We start from the raw sequence: 21,315 nt of genomic DNA, 5'->3' as shown, positions 1-21,315 counted from the left end.
GTTCAGATGATCGTAGTGAAGCTAGCAATCACATAAAATACTTTCATCCGCGCTATAAATACCACTTTCAACAAATGTCAAGTCATGAATAAAAGCAACAACTAATGAGACAAACTATTCATCACTTTGTGTTTGTGCACAGGTCACTTGTGGTCATGCTGCCAGATCCACCGGCTGTGTACAGTAGTCTTCCTCATTGGCTGGCTGAGCTGACTGACAGCAGACTTAAACAGCTACTGGAGCAAGGAGACTCCCAGAGGGTCAGGGAGCTATCCTTGGCTCTTATAACTGTTCTGAATGAGGTAGGAGAGGCCTAAAACATCAAAACGTGAATGTGTGCATGCACCAATTCAATTCATTACTTGACCACAATCCCTAGAGGTCAATACCTGAACGAATTCTTGATTCTATGTTGGAACAGTACGAGCAGAGCCGGGAGTCAACTCGGGTGTCTCTAGCGGAACGCGTTTACCGAGTCAGAGTCCGCAGCAACATTACCAGGGCGCTGACCGCACTGGATCTGAATACTGTTAATGATATTCAACAAACTTCTGCCGCGCTGGCACAGTGTACAGTGAGTATCGTTTTTGTTTGAAGAGGGCGAGACGGGGAAAAAAAAAAGCTTTGAGATTGAAAGAAGGTAACAATTTAAAGAGCATACAAGAAGTACCGGTAGTTGTTCTCTATGTGTGTTTTTAGGCGGTGAGTCGAGAGTTCATCTGCGAGGAGTGTCAGAACAGCACACTAAACAAACTTGAGTCCATGTTAGAGATTCTGCAAAATGACACCAAGCAGGGAACGGTGACTCCAACTGAGATAGCTGACAACATTTTGAACATCATGGGTAGGTCTTGATTGCTTCTGATTGGCCAGTAAATGACATCCAGGTCATGAAAAGCTATGAAATGGGCTTCCATCAGAAGAATGATTTCTGCCAGGTTCTTCCGGTGTACAGATTTTAATCCATATTTCTTTTTCCTTGTTGTAATACGAATATGTTTCCCTTTGCTGACAACATATACTTTTTCATAATATAGTAAGTAAAAAAATTGTAAAACCCCAATGGGATACCGCGTTCCAAAAAGTGTTTTTTCTCACATTTTTATCAATACTGGTAGTCTTGACAGATGGCACTCTGCATAAGTTCCAAGTCATCAACTGCTGGAGAATAAATTGGAATTAGAAAAAAAATTTAATGTTCCAAGTTATTATGTACAGCAGTGCTTCAAAACATTATATCGGTTGTAAAGAACTGCAAATAGTAATTTGTTGCTTTTGGAGGACGAGGAGGTTGTCCATCCAACCATCCATTATATGAGCCGTTTATCCTCACAAGAGTCACGGGTATGCTGAAGCCCATCCCAGGTGTCTTCGGGCGGTCGGCGGGGTAACCCGTGAACTGGTTGCCAGCCAATCGCAGTGCACACACAGACAAGCAACCATCCACACTCACAGTCACAACAAGAGGACAATTTAGAGTCAACAATTAACCTGCCACGTTGATGAGTTGAAAATTATGCTGAGTTCCATTTGCATAGACTATTTATAAAAATCTGAGAATGACATAATCTGCATAAATGATTTGGTACGTGGGGTATGTCAGTCTCAATTCAACATGGAAAATCACATGTAATCATCCACTCATTTGACTTTTCTTTAGCATGATCTTTATCCCACAGTACATGTCGATAGAAAAAAGAAGTTGTGGTCTCGGCTTCGACTTTGGGTGGAGATTTGAGCAACCCCGCGCTCGGAATTCCATTCTCTCCACTTCTTCTGCAGCTCTCTTTTCTCACATATATTCCGAAAGGTGATCTGATCCATCAAGTCAGCCAGTCAGCGTCTTACTTCCAACCCGCCTACGTAGATTCCGCATCAGTCTTCTCAACTTCTCCGTTGACCTCATCTGGTGCATACCATGGCGGTATCCAGTTGGACCCCTCCCCTTCCTCCTTAGAGCCACACCCACTGCGAGTGGCCGCCAAAGCCTACAGCCTGTCCTCGGTCCTCATGCTTATCCTGATGCACGGCCGCGTCCTGAACGAGGAACCGCTTGTGCTCAGGGGATCCGAGATAGCTGCCACGGGAAAACTGGCGGACCCCCAGAGCCTGCTCTGTTACCATGGCAACAGCAGTCCAGGTGTGCCTGTTTATTCAGCGTGGACCATTGGGTCATGTCTGCTTACATCACCTAACAGTCTGCAGATTTTTGTCGAGAGTAAAGAGGACTGTCAGGATCAATGTGTCATGATCGCGCACGCCATCTCGTCTGCCTGTAGAGTGTCAGCGGTTCTCGATCCCAAGGGCGTTTAACAGCAGTCTTGGCAGAGCAGCTGCGGGGAACAGCGTCATGCAGTTACTTTTCCAGGTTTGTCCAGTAAATATGAACTCTGCACACTTGCAAAGACCAATGTCCTCTCTTGACCCTCACCCTGTGCAAAAGCTTCCATGTTTGAGGGAAGGTGGTCGAGTGAGTTAGATAACAGAGGCAAGATCGTCGCTAGGTCTGTTAAGATCGTTTTTTTGAATGCAGCCAACACCCTTCACCCATCCAGACAAAAAGTCATTATCAGACTTCAGGCTCTTGACAGCATCAAAGTCTTCCCCAAGTGTAGACACTCTTCTTTACAATCAAGCCATTAACTCATTCACTCCCAAAGACGTATTTAGATGTCTTTTCAGATGCCACACATTTAATCCAAGCTCCTCAGTTTATATTGACTGTACTTGAAAAGGGTCTGTGATAGCGAGAAAAGAGTGATCTTTTTCAGGAAGCTGGACATAAGTAGACCGATGACCAATAACGATAACAATGGATTAGGCTTCTCTTTGTGTTTTCCATTTGTATGCGTGCCCTCAAATATGGCGGCCTAAGCATTGTGGCTAAACTGATGTCATTATTTCTCCTTGCATGAACACCCCCCACCCCGTCACCCTTTTTTTTTTTTTGTCTCTCCGCAGTTGGAGTCCAACCCCTTCCCCTTCAACTACATAGCCAACTACACCGTCTCCACAGAGGTGGCATCCATGGAGTTCCGGACTGAAAATGGCACCCAGATTCCCATCTCCGGACTGGATGACAGTCTCGCCATCACTGTTGCCATTAACAATGGCACTGGCGGAGAGCTCGGCACAGATCCCTCAGTTGCAGGAGGAGTGCCTACGGCCGGAGCCGTGAACATCAGCCAGTGTGATTCTGTCATCGTAAGGGTGATCACAGGGAACAACAACCAACAGGCTGGACTGTTTGTGCAGCTCAACTTCACCTTTTTGGAAGGTCATTGCTCACTTTTATATATTTTAACTATGAGTAAGCAGGCACACTGCATCTCAGTGAGAGAGACAGAGACGTCGATGCCCCTTTTTGCCCAAAATGTTGCTACTTGGCAAAATGCTGTCTGTAAATGCTTTTATGTGACTGGTGACACTTTATAGTTAAAAATTTGGGTGACTTCCCATTTCACAAACATAGGAGATAACAACCAAAAACATCAATCAAAAGCCAATTTGTCAATAATTTATATGCCTGATTCATAATAATGAATAGCTTACATTTTTGTCCTGAAAAAATGGAAGCATGGACAGTACCGGTAGTTGTTTTTGCAGGGGCATCTCCAACATAAAATGCCGGTAAAATAGAATTCCAACCTATGAAGAAAAAAAAAATCAATTTAATGACAATGTGAAATCTTTTTTTTTTTTGAATTACAATGTAGTCTATCTTTCTCCAGATGAGGGAGGCAAAACCGAGAGCGGCGAAGACTCCAAGGATCCATATATCGAAGCCTACCTTCATTCACATGAACAGCCCAATGAATTCAACTGCACCGACAGAAAACGTATCACTCTCAGTATGACCCGAAACCAAAGCGTCGACCATAGGAAATACACTTTCTTCCTATCACCCGAGTAAGATCCCTTCATTAAAGGTGCACGATAAACAGGGTTGTAAATAAGATTGACAGTATGTCTCTGCTGTCTTTTCCACAGGACGTATGACACGACCCTTGACTACTTCATCAACGTGAGCGCGCCCTGCAGCCCCACCCCACAGTCTGCCGGCATTCATCTTGAGGTGGGGCTGTTTGCCTCACTGTGCCAGTACTTCAGCGAGAGCGAGAAGCAGTGGCGAACAGACGGCATGGTGCCCTTGGCAGAAACCAACGCCAGCAGAGCCGTTTGTCGCACCAGACACCTCACCGCCTTCGCAGCAGGCCTCTTTGTACCCCCTCATTCAGTCAGCTTTACGATGCCAGTCAGTATGCAATGCTACAAAATCAACAATTCTTGATGTTCGGGTTAAGATTAAAATGTAACTTTGTTGATGTTTTTCAGGAGCGCTCTGGCCCACCAAGCTTAGTGGTGTTACTGGTGTGCGTGCTGGGCTTGCTCAGTTATGTTGTTGCTGCTGCCATCTTGCACAAATTAGATCAGATGGATTTGCGCCGGGCTGGTGTGGTTCCCTTGTGTGGCACTGATGGACTCTTCAAATATGAGGTTCAAGTCAAAACTGGCTGGAGTCACGGTGCAGGTAAGCTATGAATGAAGTATTTATTTTACATACAGTATTCCAGCCCACACCGTTTTTTTAAGTGACTTACAATATTTGTTTTTGCAGTATATTTGCTGCAATGCCCTCACATGTGGAAAATGGAGGGACACAGTAGCCAATACACATTTGAGCTGTTCACCGAACGCCCGATAGCAAAACACAAACACAATGGAGCACATTCATGCAGAAGTCAAGTCAAGTCAGTTTTATTGTCAAATATGCTCTCCATGTAACTTACAGCACAGATGAAATTACTTTCCTCTCTCAACCACAGTGCAAACACGTGGTTTGAAACACACACAGATGAAAATAATGGCAGCAACCCGAGCTGCATAAAATACATAAAGACATCAATATATCAATATGAACAAATAAACATTAAATAGCAACAGCAGACAACCAAGGACACTTGTGATTATTGCGGGTTAAAATTTAGGTCAGGCATGTCCAAAGTCCGGCTCGCGGGCCAAATCCGGCCCGCGGTCGAATTTCATCCGGCCTTCGGCCCCCCGTCATAAAATCAGTGCCGTCTGGCCCGCAGGTTGGGCGCAATGGAACACGTGTTGCATTGACTGAGGTCTCGTAGACTGGCGAGTGATGTTTCATAGAGTACTGCTTCCCTCTAGTGGCTAAATGAGTAATAGCATTCACTAAATGAGTAATAGCATTTAGACACTAGAGGGCATCACTCACGAGTTAACAAGACATCACTCCGTGTTTATATTGACTGATATGTCATATTTCAAATTCCTGTTTCAAATGAACCAAAAGAAATTCTTAAGATTGTTGAAATTAAAATAAAAATGGAAATGTGAAACAGACTGGCTTACTAAAATTTGTTGAACAATATTGTTGTTCAATGTAAAGAATGTCAGCCAAGGTCGGCCCCCCGACATTTTACCACATAAAATCTGGCCCCCTTGGCAAAAAGTTTGGACACCCCTGATTTAGGTAGTAAAGCTGCTGTCATTCACAGCTGTCACCCAGGCACTCATGCAGACTCCTTGATATCACACAACCACTCAACCAGGCCTAAGATTTTCGAGGCACATGCCTAGACACAGACAATACAATATGTACGGTATTGTTGACACACTTGATGCTTGCAGTTATGGTTGTGTATTCAAATATATTTACAGTTTGTTTGAAAAGTACAGAGCCCCTAAAGTGACAAGGGGGAAAAGAAGAAATATGTTTCTTAGGAGAAACTTTCTCATGGCAACAGGAAAAATGTCGGGTTCTCATGAGAAATAATGTTTGCGTTGTTGAATGTAAGTCCTCTGCTGCTGCCATTGTCTACAGGCAGGCATGTGTCCATAAATATATTTGTGATTTCTATAAGAAAAGCAAAATGTTATTTTTCAATAGTGTACAGCAAGGCCATCCATGGGTAATGCTGGAGCCTTAAGACCTTTTCGCACTGCTCTTAGCAATGTGCAGAGGACCCATGCATTGCGTTTAAGCTACGAGGGCTCAAGGGTGAAACACACCAAAGTGGGCGAATGCCGCGGTACTCAAATTGAACAGTGTTCAATTCTAATGCGGCAAACGTTAAACATCATGTGAACTTTCCACACTTGGATTCACACTTATATGACTGTACATACGGCATGTGGAAAAACGTTCTAATCGTTGTGGCTGTGTCTACAATTTCAGGAACAACAGCTCATGTAGGAATCAGTCTGTATGGTCGTGAGGGCCGCACCGGGCACCGCCATCTCGACAGCAGGGGAGCCTTTACACGCAACGCCCTCGACATCTTCCATATTGCAACAGACACCAGCCTGGGCAGTGTGTGGAAAATACGCATTTGGCATGACAATAAGGGTAACGTTTAAAAAAAAAAAAAAACAGGTGCCTGCTTAACAAATGGTTGAGTTGTCTTAAATTTCAAGAAATCATTCGCTTTCCCTCAGGTTTGTCCCCAGCGTGGATGCTACAGTATGTCTTGGTCAAGGACTTACAGACGGGAAGCAGTTACTACTTCCTGGTTGATGAGTGGCTGTCCGTAGATAATGACAAAACTGAGGGTCGTCTAGAAATGGAAGTGGAGGCCTCAGGTAATAGACTTAAACCCTGAATGTAGTGGTTCTGGGACTGCTTAGGCCATCAGAGAAGACCTTGCTGGCTCTGACCGCTCACCACTGATGTTTCTAGACTCCACATTTGTTTCTGTTTCTCCCCCCCAGAGGAGGGATCTCTTCGCCGGATTCCCCGCCTCCTGCGGTGTGAGCTGCAGAGGGCGCTGTGTGAGAGTCACCTGTGGCTGTCGCTGTGGGAAAAACCTCCTCGCAGCCCCTTTACTCGCTTGCAGAGAGCCACATGCTGTGCTTTGTTGCTGCAGCTATTTTTGGCCTTCAACACGCTGTGGTACAGCATTGTGGTGGACAAGAGAGTCAGGTGTGTGCACATTTATAGACACATTTTTCTTTCTGACCTGTGGTTCAGCTACCGTTTTAGGTTTTTGGTATTTTAGGTTGAGTGTGCTGCTTGTTTGCTTTTTACTTTTTTTGTGGGTGTGCGTGTGTACTTTTTATTTATTTTTATTTTTTAGGTTTGAATGAGTATTTCCAATTTCTTCCCAGTGAATGTTCATGACAACCCAATTTCCCCCCTCTGAGCTCCTCCGTCCCTACACACCTGCCCGGCGCCTCAGGTCTGCGGACGTCAAATCTATATATATATTGCGCGTCGTCCCGCACGCGGTCTGTCCTTCCGTCTGTCCCTTTTCAAAACGTAACCTACTTCACCGTGCCGCTGCGCGCCGCCACTGCGCCGCTCAGGCAGTGGCTCACTACGATCGCGCGGGCATCTTGGCGAAAAAATGTTGTCTACCCACAAGCATTGCAATGAAATTGTTAGTTATTTAGTAGAGCTAAACATCTCTTTATTTTCGCGATAAGCAATGAAGATGAACAAAAAGTTGAACCAAGCAACAACACTTTTGTGGGCCGAAGGCCCACCTTACCAGCCTTCCGCAGGAACTAGCTGATGAGCCGCCCGGAGGGCGGCGAACCAGCTAGTGGAATTATAATTATGATTATGATTTTTTTTCCCCTCTCCCTACCCGGAGTTTTTCCTTTCTGAATTCTGATTGTAATTTCCCCATCGCGGGACAAATAAAGGATATCTTAATCTTAATTAGAGGTACCAAGAACTAAGCACAGGCTCAGAGGTGAAAGGAGTCTTTTCCAGCAAAGGTCCCTCTCTTTGAAATGACCTCCCGCTGAATATTCGGCAAGCCCCCTCGCTGCCCATCTTTAAAACCCGTCTCAAAACTAATTTCTCTTCTTTGGCTTTGGACTCGGCCTGACTCAGACTTGATTTTTCATTTGACTGTTTTTGTGCAGTCTGCTGTCTTGTTTTATTGTCAATTGTTGTATGTATGCTATTTGCTCCATGTGCAGCACTTTGTATACAGCGGTGGTTGTTTTAAAGTGTTCTATAAATACAGTTGAGTTGAGTGTTTGCTTGTTTTTGATCATACGAGTGTAGTCTTTACTAACGAAGACAAATGGCTTGTGTGTTCTACATACTTGGCCAATAAAGATGATTCTGATTGTGATTCTCTGTTGCAGCCCTCTGGCCGTGGCGCAATCATCTTCACTAAACGGCGAGACCGTAGCAGCAGGCGTGGTGACATGTCTGATCGCCTACCCTGTCTACCTCCTCGTCTTCACACTCTTCAGAATGAGCCGCAGCAAGGTAATGATAGCATTAGCTGGTCCCATCGACAGTATCTCACACATACTATCAACAGACTCTTTTCTACTTTTGTTTGTGCAAACCTTTAGTGTGTGTCAGTGAAGGAGGTGCCTCCACCAGGGGACCAGGAGTCAGTGGAGATCGATTATTTCCTGGAGAACTCTGTGGCTGGAAGTTCTTTCCTCTACTTTGATGGCGAGGTAGATTCTTGTTGCGGGGAGACATCCTTTGATAATTTGCCGAATGTTTGATTTCCATTTTCTTGGAAATCAATATTTCAGTCTAGCATGGAATACGCTTCTTGTGCCCATTACCTCTTTGTCTTCTCGTCTCAATCTTTCCCTCTCAGACCAATTCTGAGGAAACCAATGTGGATTTACCCACGCCTTCCACCAAAAGGTCAGTTACTTTGGTGGCGCTGCACCAACGTTTTCATTTCAAACGCGAACAGCGGTTTGCTCTAAACACGGAGTGTCGATTCACTGCCGGTAAATGCCTGACTCTGTATTTCAGTATGGAGAGTTGGGGCATGGCGGAGGAGGAGACGGATGACATCGACTGGCCCGAGCTGTTGGGTCATGTGTCTGAGACGGGAGGGGCGGGGCATGGGGCGGGGTTGCCGAGGTTGAAGAGGGGCCAAGGGAGCAGGCACCTTGGTGTGGACATGACTTTTAACCCTGATGATGAGGATGCGCAACGTCACAAATGTTTTACTTCTTCAGGTGAGCTCAGATCACTCGGCCCTTTAAGTTCAACGTAGCTAACATGGTTCAATGGAAATCATTGTCTCTTCAAAAATTATAATCTTCAGGCTTTATTGAAATTCAACAAGAGGTATTGCTTCAACCAAGTATTGTGATTGTAGTTTGATGTGGTGTAGAAAGGTACTTTTCCCAAAGCTTTTCCCAAAAATGTTGACTCTCACTTAAGATAACCCAAATACTAAACACAGCTCTCATTGTGACACCCTACAGTTTTCAACCCTTGCTATAACTCTTGTCATTTTTTTGTTCATAACATAAGGCCAGTCTTGGTTGACCCATTTGAAGTATTGAAATTAAAATCTGACAAATGTGCATGAAACCGGGCAGCCCTGACATAAGTCTAACCTTTTAAAGAATGCTTTTTGGTCCATGGAAACAGAAATTTTGGGAAACGTGAGCTTATTTCCAAAAGCAGGTTTTGTCCACTTGTGTATAAAAGAGAGACCTTCCCCGTTTGGGTATTTCTCTTAGCGTGTCCTTTTGCATGACATCGCAGTGTGCACTGTTATCGCCTGATGTGAGCTCATTTTAATGAACTGAATCTAATTAAGTATTAGTCGATTACATCACGACTCCACGTTTTCTGAAAATGATTTTTGACTCCTCTGCCTTTTGATTATTTTAGTTGAGAGTTACAGCACATCGCATTGGCGTGCACATGATGACCTGAAATGCATTTTTATGTGATCCATATTTTGTTTGTTTTGTTTTGAAAGCAGCTCAGGAGTTATTGATAAGAGATTTTATTTAAAAAAAAAAAAGATAAAATAGACGCAGTGTGCACTGAGGTTTTCATAACTGTGAGTCCATGCTGAGGTTCAGTTGCTTTTCCTCGCAGATGAGGACCTCATCAAACACATTCTTAGCGATGGGCAGAACTTTTTTCCACAAGCAGAAGAAAGCGAGATGGCTGATCTGTAAGTTTCGACGGACTGCGAGTAATTCACCAGATATTTTGCTTTGAGATTTTGCGAATCTTCTTTAATTGGATTGCATTTCTCCTCCTGCCCCTTGTGTCAGTTCGAGCATTTTGGAAGATAACACAGAGGTGATTCTTCTCCAGAAAATCAATGACCCTCTTCCTCTGGATGCAGTCAGAAGAGAACCCCCGAGAACTGCTTTTTCCTCCAATACAGGTAGGCGTGAGTTTGTATGTTCATGTACTACATTACATACTGTATGCATGTTTCAAGGCTTGATTTTTATTTCCTTTTTCCCCTTTATTGGACTTTTTACTTGGGTTCCCAAACTACCATGGAAATAGAACGAAATATTGTATATCATTCGTCCTCCAGGCTGAGTCACAGAGTGTTGTCATTGATTGCATCTACATCTGTTTTAATTTGTCTTTCATCCATATAATCTGTGCTGCCAGACTTTATCATATCTGCCGTAGCTTTTAGATTCCTTGTCTCAGAAATCATGAAAATGTACCGTGATATTCTTCTGACCTTTGGGTTGTTTCCTCTTGGATGCTGAAACAATTCTGAAGCCTTGTTTCTCTTGTGACTTCAAGTCAAATATTTGTCAGAGAGGCGATGCGCATTCAATTGTGTTTTTGTGTGACCCCCGCGCTTCTCCAGTTGTGGCAGATGTGTGTCGTCCCAGACGGTTCCCTCCCTGGTGCGGCCGCGCCGCCCTGTGGGGGAGCTGGGCAGCGATTGCCCTGGCCAACAGTGTATCCATTTGGGCAGCTCACGGGTTCAATCAGAAAGTTGCCATGATGTGGCTCATCTCCTGCTTTGCCAGCTTCCTCTGCTCCTGCCTGCTGTTGGAGCCAATAAAGGTCAGACGCACAATGTGAACTTTGTAAAAACACACTCGGTCACTTTGAAAAGTGGCCCTAAACCACTCAAACTTTACATCACCCATGTTTGGATTCACAGCGATCCAAGATTAATAATCTGGGGCCTGGTGTCAGCTCAAGTATCTCATTTTGAAGCTCGGATGAGAGGTTTCACTCCGTTCTTACGTTTGTCCCTCAGGTGTTGTGCGAGGCCATCTATTATGCAGTGTTTGTGTGTCGCCTGCGCCCTGAGGACCAGGATGTGCTAGTGGAGTTCCCCATGGTTGAGAGGGTGGTGCAGCGGGTGCACAGGGTGCGGCCACCTCAGGGCTACGCTCTGTCTCAGGACCGGCACCAGGCCCGCAAGGTCCGCATGCTGCACGCCATGTTAAAGGTAATCAAGCAAAAGACGCATTACATGCAATTCATGGTGTCCTGCCGGTGTTTCCAAAGTTGTTTGTTTTTGAATTTTCAGAACTTCCTGGTCTACATGTTCTTCTTGTTGGTGGTTCTTCTTCTCAACTATTCGGACTCTGCCAAAGACACACACAGCTTGAGACTGCATACTCAGTTGCAACATGTGCTACACACACCCGAGTACCACAACATCAGCAGGTGAAATCAAGATTCTGCCTTTTGACAATATTGGGCTTTCGTGTACTGTAGAATGGATCATCACTCGTCAAGTGTTTCTGATGTTCCCCTTCTTGTGTAGCTCCAGTAAATAAGGTCTCCAAAATATTAGAACATTATATCATTACAACCACAGTATTAAAATAGTGTTACATTTCGTCAAGTGAAAAAGGATTGTTATCTTTCTAAAATCCTATCATTGATTGTGTTTATTTCCTAATCTCTCCTACGCTGTCGTTTAGCCGCCATGATGTTCTGACTTGGCTGAACAAATCCTTATTACCCGGCCTTCTGAATGACTCTGTCCTCCTCGGAGACACCGGAAGTGTTTTACTCGGCACAATGAGACTCCGACAAATGCACGACACGCACGGTGAGATGACTTTATGTTGCATTTCATATGCTCTGAAAAATTCCCTGCGGCCACGCAGTATGTGCACATTAATGAATATCGTGGTTTGTTCTTGAAGTTCTAACAGGTTCCAGACCTGGGGACAGGTGGGAACGAGGCTGGCCTCGCATCACATCTTCCGGTGCTGAAGACACTAACGGGTAGGGAATGGATCGCAAGTTGAAAGTTCAAGTGATCTTGAAGGACCTATTCAGCGTCTAAATGTTTTTCTCGTCCTGCTAGGAGTCTACTCACTAACGCCACAGACTTTGTCATCCATCTGAACAGAAGTCTGGGGGAGGCCTCAAGCTCCCTGCAGCAGCTGCAACGGCAACACTGGCTCGGTCACAGGTGGCTAAATGCTCGTGTTTTTAAACCACAGTTTAAGTTCCTTTTAACAAGGCAGAAAATTATAGAAAATTAAGTTCAGCAAATACCGTATTGGCCCGAATATAAGACGGCCCTGATTATAAGACGACACCCTCTTTTTCAAGACTCCAATTTGAAAAAAGAATTTTTGAACACCAAATTAATTTTTAAAAAGAAAATAATTACAGTACATCTGAAAGAAATGACTCTAATAATATATTTGAGAGAAAAAGCATTTTATTTTGCCTCATCAAATCTTAATATCTGAACATTTAAATATGTAAACTAAAGTGCAGTGGCGGCCCGGTAGTCCAGTGATTAGCACGTCGACTTCACAGTGCAGAGGTACCGGATTCAATTCCACCTCCGGCCTCCCTGTGTGGAGTTTGCATGTTCTCCCCGGGCCTGCGTGGGTTTTCTCCGGGTACTCCGGTTTCCTCCCACATTCCAAAAACATGCATGGCAGGCTGATTGAACACACTAAATTGTCCCTAGGTGTGAGTGTGAGTGCGCATGGTTGTTCGTCTCTGTGTGCCCTGCGATTGGCCGGCAACCGGTTCAGGGTGTCCCCCGCCTACTGCCCGAAGACGGCTGGGATAGGCTCCAGCACCCCCCGCGACCCTAGTAAGGATTAAGCGGTTTGGAAAATGAATGAATGAATGAAACTAAAGTGCAGTCACATTTGGAAAAATGGCTTCTGGTTTTTGAAATGTACATTACATCATACCTTCTGCTCAGTTGCCGGTTAACCTGGCCGATCTTCGACCCACTTTTCTCCAGATTGTCGTTATCACTTCTTTTTCTTTTTTTTTTCCTTCTTCCCGCAATTTTTTTTTCTTCTTCGTGCTGCAGCTATTTTTATTTTTATTCTTCGTGACGGGTTCATTTTGGCCTGGGGAGTCAAGTTCAGCATTCACTTCAATGATATCTGGCGCCATCTAGCGTCGTGAATGGGTATTATGTCTAGACCCCAAATATTAGACGACCCCCACTTTTTCAGTCTTATTTCAGTGCAAAAAACACCGTCTTATATTCGGGCCGATACGGTACTAATATTTGTTCTTGAAAAAAGAGTGACGACCTTTACAGTAATTTTATCCCGCTCCTCCTGTATTTGGATTGCGATCCGAAGGATGGACTTAACTTGCAATAAATGACTGACACTCCAATAAATTCTGTTCCATGTTTTCTCTACGTTTGCTTGTAGGAGCCGTGCTTTGTTCGTGGAGTTCTCACTCTACAACATCAACACAAAACTCTTGGCAGTCTTTTCTTTCCTCTTCGAGTTCCCAGTTTCTGAGCGTGCTCAGTCCAGCCTTGACCTCATCATCATCACTCTGTGGCCAATCACAGGGCTGGATCTGCAGCTTCTTTTAGTGGTACCCACCGACAACGTTTTCCATTACAAGCAGACATACCAATTTGTGGAATGCAAATACATTCCCATTCATTCTCATTCGGTTGATGCAATGTCATTTGTTTTCCTATTTGCTAGATGGTCCTTCTTGCCCTGGTGTTCTATTTCCTGGTACGGGGGATTTGGGGTTTCCTCCGAGAAGGTTCCTCATACCTGTTGTCTACCTGGAGGCTCCTTGGTGTCTGTAAACTGGCTCTGGCAGCATCTGTATGTGGCCTGCATCTGAGCCGGTGTGTCATGGCCCAGCGGCAGTGGGCCTTGTACCTCAGTCACCCACGAGATGCCTTCACAGACTTCTACCCCCTCGCTAAACAGAGTCAGACGTATACAGTCATGGCGGCCTTGCTACTCTTTATATTGGTGCTCAAGGTAAGAAACAATCATCGGAAGAGAAGAATATTCAGGACAATAATTAAGTGATCAGTACAGTTCGGATGGGAACAGGAATGTAAATTTCAATGTGAAATAAATATAGACATTTTCTGTCTGGAAAAAAAAACTGAATTGAAAAACAAGGGAAAAAAACTGCAACTCTGCCACTCCACAGTTGCCTGACTGCAAATAAGCTGGGGTCAACTGTAGTTTTGTTGTAATATCACCAATCACTGCTAGATGGCCAATTTGACTTAGTTGACCGTAGACTGGGTCTTATACTATTGTTTTACAAGGTGAGTAGCCCAAGTATTTGTTTTTTTTGCAGAATTGGAATGATATGCCTGACAAATATAGTACTTCATGGACTATTATCATTTGATTTTAAGTTTTCAATTCAGTGAAAGTTGATTATTTCTCAGTGGGCATCGGGGGACCCTGTAGCATACCCAGGCCTCCCTTAGCTTTCAGCGGTGGCCAGTTTGTACATTTACACCTAACGTTATCCCTAAACATGTCAACGTGCTCCGCTGTGGTTGCTTCCACAATGGAAGGGTGTGTCAAATTTGATTAGGGACCAATTAATTTTGCAAACACAATTACACACTGTATCAAACAGTACTGCCTAGTGGAAACAGGGTTTTGGAAGCATGTTCAATTCAAACATTGGTACATATGGTAATGGCAATTTAGTCAATTAGTACAAGTCCAGCTGATAGTCGGCCACATTGTACCAAACAAACATTCCTATTTCATATGAGTAATTTACCACCGATAAATAATTGAGAAGGCTGCAGCGCAACCCGTGGACAACATCTGCCAAGTTAATATGATGCAATGAATTCAGACATAAGTCAAAGGCCGACTGTATGCTTTCGAACGAGTTGGAAGATTTCCTTGAATACATTTTATTCCCTGTGTGCAATCATGCAGGCCTCTCATCAGTTGCGCTTCCTGCGAGAGTGGGCCGTGTTTGGCCGAGCCCTGCGACGCTCCGTCTGGGAACTGCTGGGCGTCGCTCTGGCCCTCCTGCTCTTGCTGCTGGCGTACTCGCACACCGGACACCTGGTCAGTGTCTGCTTTGCTTCATACTAAACTCTGTTGTTTGTAGCCTAATATGAACATAAAGGTTGATGGTCATTTTTTGAGAAATCAACTATCATGAGGACTTTCTTTTCAAAGTCTGAAACACTAAAAAGTTACAGGGTGATTTTCAGGTTGACAAGTTTGTCGTTTTCCCTAGCACTTTAGCGTGCATAGTGTGAATCAATGCAAACACAAACAAAAAGTTAACTAGCAACAATATTATGGGCCTAAAATTGTGTCGCGGGTGTGCATCTCTCCACTTAAAGTCGATTTGGTATGTATGTCGATACATGCAGTGCGATTCGACTCAAATCTTTGAAATCAAAACCAATTTTCGATTCAAACTGGTTTTCGCTATACCCCTTAGGCTTATGTAAAAAGAGAACCCATACTGAAACCCCAGTCCCATATTTTGCCTTGATCTATTTCAGTCACATGCTGTCGCTTCTATTCCAGCTCAAAACAAATGTTCATTCAATATTCAACACGTAGACATATTTGCCACAGATGTTGCACTGCTGGGATGCATGTCCAAACTAATATGCCAATGCAACACTGCATTGGCATATCTATATTGCCCCCCCCCCAACACACACACACGCGCAGACATACACAGACATTTTGCATACATATTACTCCTAACACACTGGAAACTCCTGCTGTGTCATCTTGATTCAAGTCAAGTCAACAGTATTTATAGAGCGCTTGTAGGCTCTGCGTCAACAAGGAAGCCATCGGGCTTCACATTTGAGTTGTTTTTTTCCAAGACGTGTGCCTAATATGGACTGTAATATTTTTGTTCTCAAGGTAATGAAAATGCTCGTCACTTTATGTACCGGTAGTTCAATTTATTAAATGTAATTGTTAAGTAGCGTGCATAGTTGATAGATTTATTAGAATTCAAAACAAAAAGAATCTCAACTCAACTCACCTGTATTTACAGAGCACTTTAAAACAACCACCGCTGCATACAATGTGCTGTACGTGGAGCAAATGTTACATGTACAATAAACAATAAATTCATAATGAAGGCAGAAGAAAGCACAAAACAGTCAAACTAAGATCAAGTCTGAGTCATGCTGAGTCAAAAGCCAAAGAATACAAATGAGTTTTGAGACAGGTTTTAAAGATGGGCAGCGAGGGGGCTTGCCGAATGTTCAGTGGGAGGTCATTCAAAAGAGAGGGACCTTTGCAGGAAAAGACTCCATCCCCTCTGAGCCTCCGCTTAGGTCTTGGATACCTCTAATAATAATAATAATAATTCCGCTATTTTATCCGTTTGACATGACGTACCGTGTCCTTGAGGGCTTTGAAAGGCGCTTCGCTTCATAATTCCTCTTTTCTCTCACTCCAGCTCTTCCACTCGGTCTTTGATGGCTACGCTAGCGTCAGCTCAACCTGTCTGTCCTTGTTGGGCGCTGGTGGTCGAAGTCCATTGTCATGGGAACCTTCCCGAACACTAACGGGGCCTTCGGGCACCGTCTCCTCACTGGTCTTCCACGCCAGTTTCGCCGTGCTTCGCTTGGTCCTGATCTGGTTGGTCACCTCCATCTTACTGAGGAACTACAGGCGCGGACGTGCAGAGTTGTACCGGCCGGCCGTCGATCTGCAAGACTACGAGATGGTCGAGCTGTTCCTCAGGAGACTCAAAATGTGGATGGGACTTAGCAGGACCAAGGAGGTACTGAACTGCTTCAATACAATACATGGGCGGGCACACTCCACCATTGAACCCACCTCAGTTGAATAATGAATCAGTCTGTGGGAGGCTCTCATTTTCACTTCAATGAATCTCAAAGGAGACAGACGAGGCTTTTAAAGTGCTCCCAGGTGTCTTCATAAAAAGTGATGGTTTAAATAAGCTTGTGTGCCAAATAAAGGTGCAACAATTAATCGATTATAAAATTATCGATTGTTATTTTGATAACCATGAAAGCAGACTGATTAACTTTATGCTGGATCAAAATAAAACAATTGCTCTTAGTACAGGAAACAACGATTAACATTTTTTTCTACTTTTGTTTTTCACGGACCAAACCAGTCGCTAAATCACCATTAAATTGTACACCGTCAATTTGAAATAATGCCCTGTTTTTGAAAAAAGGGATGGAAACAAACATTTTAAAATCAGATTCATCGACAAAATAATCAACAGATTGATGATTAAAATAATTTTGACTTGCAGCCCTCGTTCCAATCGATATTCGCACCTCTTAAGGGTTGTGTCAATACTGCGCAGTGGTTCCTTGCAAGTTTTTCAGTTTTTAGCCTTTGTTTTTTATTCATTCATTCATTCATCTTCCGAGCCGCTTGATCCTCACTAGGGTCGCGGGGGGTGCTGGAGCCTATCCCAGCTGTCTTCGGGCAGTAGGCGGGGGACACCCTGAATCGGTTGCCAGCCAATCGCAGGGCACACAGAAAGGAACAACCATCCGCACTCACATTCACACCAGGGGACAATTTAGAGTGTTCTATCAGCCTGCCACGCATGTTTTTGGAATGTGGGAGGAAACCGGAGCACCCGGAGAAAACCCACGCAGGCCCGGGGAGAACGTGCAAACTCCACACAGGGAGGCCGGAGCTGGAATCGAACCCGGTACCTCTGCACTGTGAAGCCGACGTGCTAACCACTGGACTTCCGGGCCGCCCCCTTTGTTTTTTATTTGTTATTTATTTTTAGGTGTGAGCTAAAATTAAGAGCGGTCATCGTAAATGCTGGCATGCATTGAAAGAGAAAATAAGCAAAATTCAAGGCCTGCTACAGCTCCTGTTGTCACTCATTAGGCCACGCCCCTCAATGGCATGCATTTTGCATAAAAATTCTGATATAGGTACGGTCATTAGGGATAGGCAAGTACCAATACCAGGTCGAGGTATTGAACAAAAAACGCATTTATTCCAAGGTATGAAATACTCGTGAAGGCTGCCAATAACAGCGACCAACATCTAAAGGCAAAAAATGAATCTGACGTTGAATAAATCCTGACCAGTTAGTGCACTTTGTTCGCGTGCCATGGCATATGATTGAAAATGCACCTGAACTTTGTTAAAATAAACCAGTTGCCTCAGTACAACACTGGTGTAGAAGTAAAGATGATGAGTTAGCTCTTCATAATCAGACTGTGGGAAGTGAAACAATAAAATGTCATATGCCAACAAGCCAGTTGAATTGATTTTCAATAACTTTCTTTTTTTTTTTTGTAAATGCAATAGTGTTCGTTTTCTTTCTTGAAAGCGAATAAAACATTGGGTGTGGGGAGGGGTGGTTGTAGTGGTGGAACGGATTAAAGGCCTTTTCATTCATTTCGATTGGAAAATTGATTTGCTATTGTGTGTGAGTAAATTCGGGGAACGAATTGAACTTGTCAGTCAAGGTATGGCTTTCTATTGAGATTTGTCTTTCCCAAGAATCCTGCTGAAAGTCATGTCGTTGTCCCTCTGATCTCGTTGCAGTTTCGCCACAAGGTTCGTTTCGAAGGCATGGAGCTGCCCCCGTCGCGCTCCTCGTCAACCAGCGACTGCAAGTCTCTGTGTTTACCGCCGCTGGACCGCCCCGAGTCTCCGTTCTTCAGTCCAGACAGCATCGACGGCGGCTCCGAGGCCTCCTGGTGCCCGGCGTCCTCCAGCCCCTGCAGCCTGACCGAAGCCCCCGGCGTGGGCCCGGGTCTCGGCCCCGGGCTGGCGGCAGGGGGCCCCGGCTGGAGGGAGAGAGCGGAGACCGAGGCTTCTCTGAAGAGGCTGCTGCCGACCTTTGACGCCCTGCTGCAACAGCTGGACCGCGTCACCATGGCAACGGAGGACCTATTCCATATGGAATGCCAACTAGAGCGAGCGCAGAGGAAGAGGAGGCGTAGAGGGAGAGCAAGACGACTGGATAACGGAGAGAGTGGAAAGGGGGGACACAAAGATTGTGGACGAAAAGAAAGGAAGAGAGGCAAAGACAAGCATAAAGTGGGCAAGAAGGTCAAAAAAAAGGAGACAAGTCAACTTGCAAACGAGTGTCGAGACTCTGCAGCCAATCCCCAAACGACTTCGGGAACCTCAAGCATTCCCATTCCCAAGTCCAAAGCACTGCCCCCATCCTCACCTGTCTCCAAACCCTCCATCAGCGCTCCCCCACCAACACCGGTAACAGACCCCTCCACTCCTCCTCTATCGGCACCCGATTGCCCCTTTTCCCACTCCCAGCCTCCCGAATCGAGCACGGCGCTTCCATGCGCCCCCGCGACCGCCCCGTCCTCACCGCCGCCCACGGCTTGGGAGCACCCGCCCGCCGAGAGAGAGCCCCTTTCTTCCTCCAGCCTCTTCAACCATCCGGCACACACGACCACCATCCCCACACACAAGCGAAAACGTAAGCCTCCCCCGCTTAAAAACAAGGTGCACCCCAACTAAGGAGGGACACATGAGGGAGGAGCGAGGAAAATGTGAGGTTAAGGACGAGAGGAGTGCGGGGAGCAGCTGGTTCTGTATCCCGATGTTCCTCTCTAAACTTCACGGATGGGGAACAACATACGAGAAGGTCACACATTTCAGAAGCAGGAGAAAGATTTTGTGGTTGGATTGGCCCAAATGTGGTGCGGGTCACCAGCTCCAGACAGAAAGAAGAACAAGAAACTGTTATTCCCACTCAAAACCAGCTACAGGTGACCCTGGAGGTCACACGGAGGTCACTGACAGAAGCACAGTTGCGTGCTCACCTAAGGACGGTAAACCAAAAAAAAAAAAAAAAATCGTATTTCTTTGCTATGTTGTGTGTATGTAATCACGAACTGTTGGTACTATTACTACTATGGGTATTTGTGGGCCGTGTGGAACACAAAATGTTTTAGCACGCCAAATTTGCATGCCAGGCAAATGCAGCTACACGCACACGCTACACACGTAGACAAACCTCGGCGGGGGCTTGGCTTCTGCGGCCAGTTGTTCAGGGTTCCAATTATATTGAAGCGCTACAGAGAGGAAGAAAGGAAGTGATGACGTGGGAAGAAACAAGGAAAGGGAAAGTCTCAAATAAAAAGGAAGGACTTTTACACTACTTAGTATGTACTTCAGTTGACCCACCACGAAGCTATCAGGATGGTGAATAACTTTTATTGTGATCAATATGGTTATGATGTAAACGCACTTTGTTTAATTTTTTTATTTTTTTCTGCTGAAAGGCAGTGTGGCGTTTTCGGATGTAATAAGCTTGGTATGAAATCCATTACAGACAGCTTTACTGTAGCTGAGTTATAAGAAAAAAAAATTGCCAAAGCTTCTGCAGCATGTATGACTTTTATCATGACCTTATAATTCCTTTGTTTTGTACTTAGCACTTTATTGTCAACTGGAGCTGATATCCAAGGCTACATATTTAACTCATCCACTTTATACTTTTTTTTTTGGTTTTGTTTTAATGTTCTGAAAATGTCTGAGTATATTAACACAATTTTGAAGCAGTTAACTCTTGTTGTTGTGATCGGCGTACATAATTTGTGTCCAGTGGGCAAAATCTCAGGGAACTCACCCTTTTCCTCAAAACAAACCAAAGGCTTTGACATGGAAACTTTTTTTTTTTAATGCAGCATTGTAAATGTGGAATCGACACCACTTGATTCCGCCTAAGAAATTGTGGAAACAATGAAGTACAAATGTGTTGCAAGCTCGCGGGATTGAGTGATCGTTGACAACCGTAAAGATTTGAACGTCTTTCACATTTAACTTCGTGCCACATGCATCCTCACACGAGGATTTCCTGAAACCTGTTTTTTTTTTTAAACTTGCATTGTGTGTATGTCCGTATCTGTATATTTTGGTGCAGAACAGTGTGTGTGTATATATTTGTTCGAGCTTTTCTTGATCAATATGTTATATATGGTCAGTTCAAGCACAAGTGTTGCAAACTTTTGACATTTTCTGTCCAGCAAAAGGATTGCAGTCGAAGCTAAAGAAATATTCAACCAAGTGCCTATGCTTAAAAGTTCTTTTCCACCATCCTCATGTGACATTGTTTTCCCTCCAATCTGGTTTAAAACTTCTACCAATGCGCCGTCAACATTTCAGTTGTGGTAACGTCCATGCTTTTGCACTTGACAATGTTCAATAAACGGCTCAAAAGTAAATGAATTTAGTCTGCGGCTGCATTTCACCAGTAAAACCGATTTGATAAAGACGCCATCTTCTCACCAACACTCATCATCCCACCGTCGATCCATCAGCGCGTTGGGCTTGTCAGGGTGTTTCAAAAAAAGGACTCGC

At 44.6% G+C, this 21,315-nt stretch overlaps 1 protein-coding gene across 1 annotated transcript in view; it reads left to right on the top strand.

The window, feature by feature from the left end:
- pkd1a (polycystic kidney disease 1a) overlaps positions 1 to 21,179 on the top strand; it is a 61,861-nt gene extending 40,682 nt beyond the window's left edge. Inside the window, exons 28-56 of the mRNA XM_052084806.1 lie at positions 143 to 302; positions 422 to 574; positions 700 to 844; positions 1,811 to 2,140; positions 2,280 to 2,368; positions 2,962 to 3,277; positions 3,732 to 3,909; positions 3,991 to 4,255; positions 4,336 to 4,531; positions 6,209 to 6,379; positions 6,469 to 6,612; positions 6,742 to 6,952; positions 8,131 to 8,257; positions 8,347 to 8,457; positions 8,607 to 8,656; positions 8,771 to 8,979; positions 9,860 to 9,938; positions 10,042 to 10,157; positions 10,605 to 10,807; positions 11,007 to 11,201; positions 11,283 to 11,422; positions 11,683 to 11,813; positions 11,911 to 11,992; positions 12,075 to 12,182; positions 13,408 to 13,579; positions 13,696 to 13,986; positions 14,923 to 15,057; positions 16,430 to 16,756; positions 18,529 to 21,179. Of these exons, the coding sequence (XP_051940766.1) occupies positions 143 to 302; positions 422 to 574; positions 700 to 844; positions 1,811 to 2,140; positions 2,280 to 2,368; positions 2,962 to 3,277; positions 3,732 to 3,909; positions 3,991 to 4,255; positions 4,336 to 4,531; positions 6,209 to 6,379; positions 6,469 to 6,612; positions 6,742 to 6,952; positions 8,131 to 8,257; positions 8,347 to 8,457; positions 8,607 to 8,656; positions 8,771 to 8,979; positions 9,860 to 9,938; positions 10,042 to 10,157; positions 10,605 to 10,807; positions 11,007 to 11,201; positions 11,283 to 11,422; positions 11,683 to 11,813; positions 11,911 to 11,992; positions 12,075 to 12,182; positions 13,408 to 13,579; positions 13,696 to 13,986; positions 14,923 to 15,057; positions 16,430 to 16,756; positions 18,529 to 19,470 (5,776 nt within the window). The 3' untranslated portion in view covers positions 19,471 to 21,179. The remainder of the gene's footprint in view (positions 1 to 142; positions 303 to 421; positions 575 to 699; positions 845 to 1,810; positions 2,141 to 2,279; positions 2,369 to 2,961; positions 3,278 to 3,731; positions 3,910 to 3,990; positions 4,256 to 4,335; positions 4,532 to 6,208; positions 6,380 to 6,468; positions 6,613 to 6,741; positions 6,953 to 8,130; positions 8,258 to 8,346; positions 8,458 to 8,606; positions 8,657 to 8,770; positions 8,980 to 9,859; positions 9,939 to 10,041; positions 10,158 to 10,604; positions 10,808 to 11,006; positions 11,202 to 11,282; positions 11,423 to 11,682; positions 11,814 to 11,910; positions 11,993 to 12,074; positions 12,183 to 13,407; positions 13,580 to 13,695; positions 13,987 to 14,922; positions 15,058 to 16,429; positions 16,757 to 18,528) is intronic.
- The last annotated feature ends 136 nt before the right edge of the window (positions 21,180 to 21,315 follow it).

Source organism: Hippocampus zosterae, chromosome 13 (genome assembly GCF_025434085.1).
Source record: "Hippocampus zosterae strain Florida chromosome 13, ASM2543408v3, whole genome shotgun sequence".
Lineage (NCBI taxonomy): Eukaryota > Metazoa > Chordata > Actinopteri > Syngnathiformes > Syngnathidae > Hippocampus > Hippocampus zosterae.
Note: the sequence above shows the minus strand (reverse complement) of the source record. Positions and strands in the feature narration are given on the sequence as shown.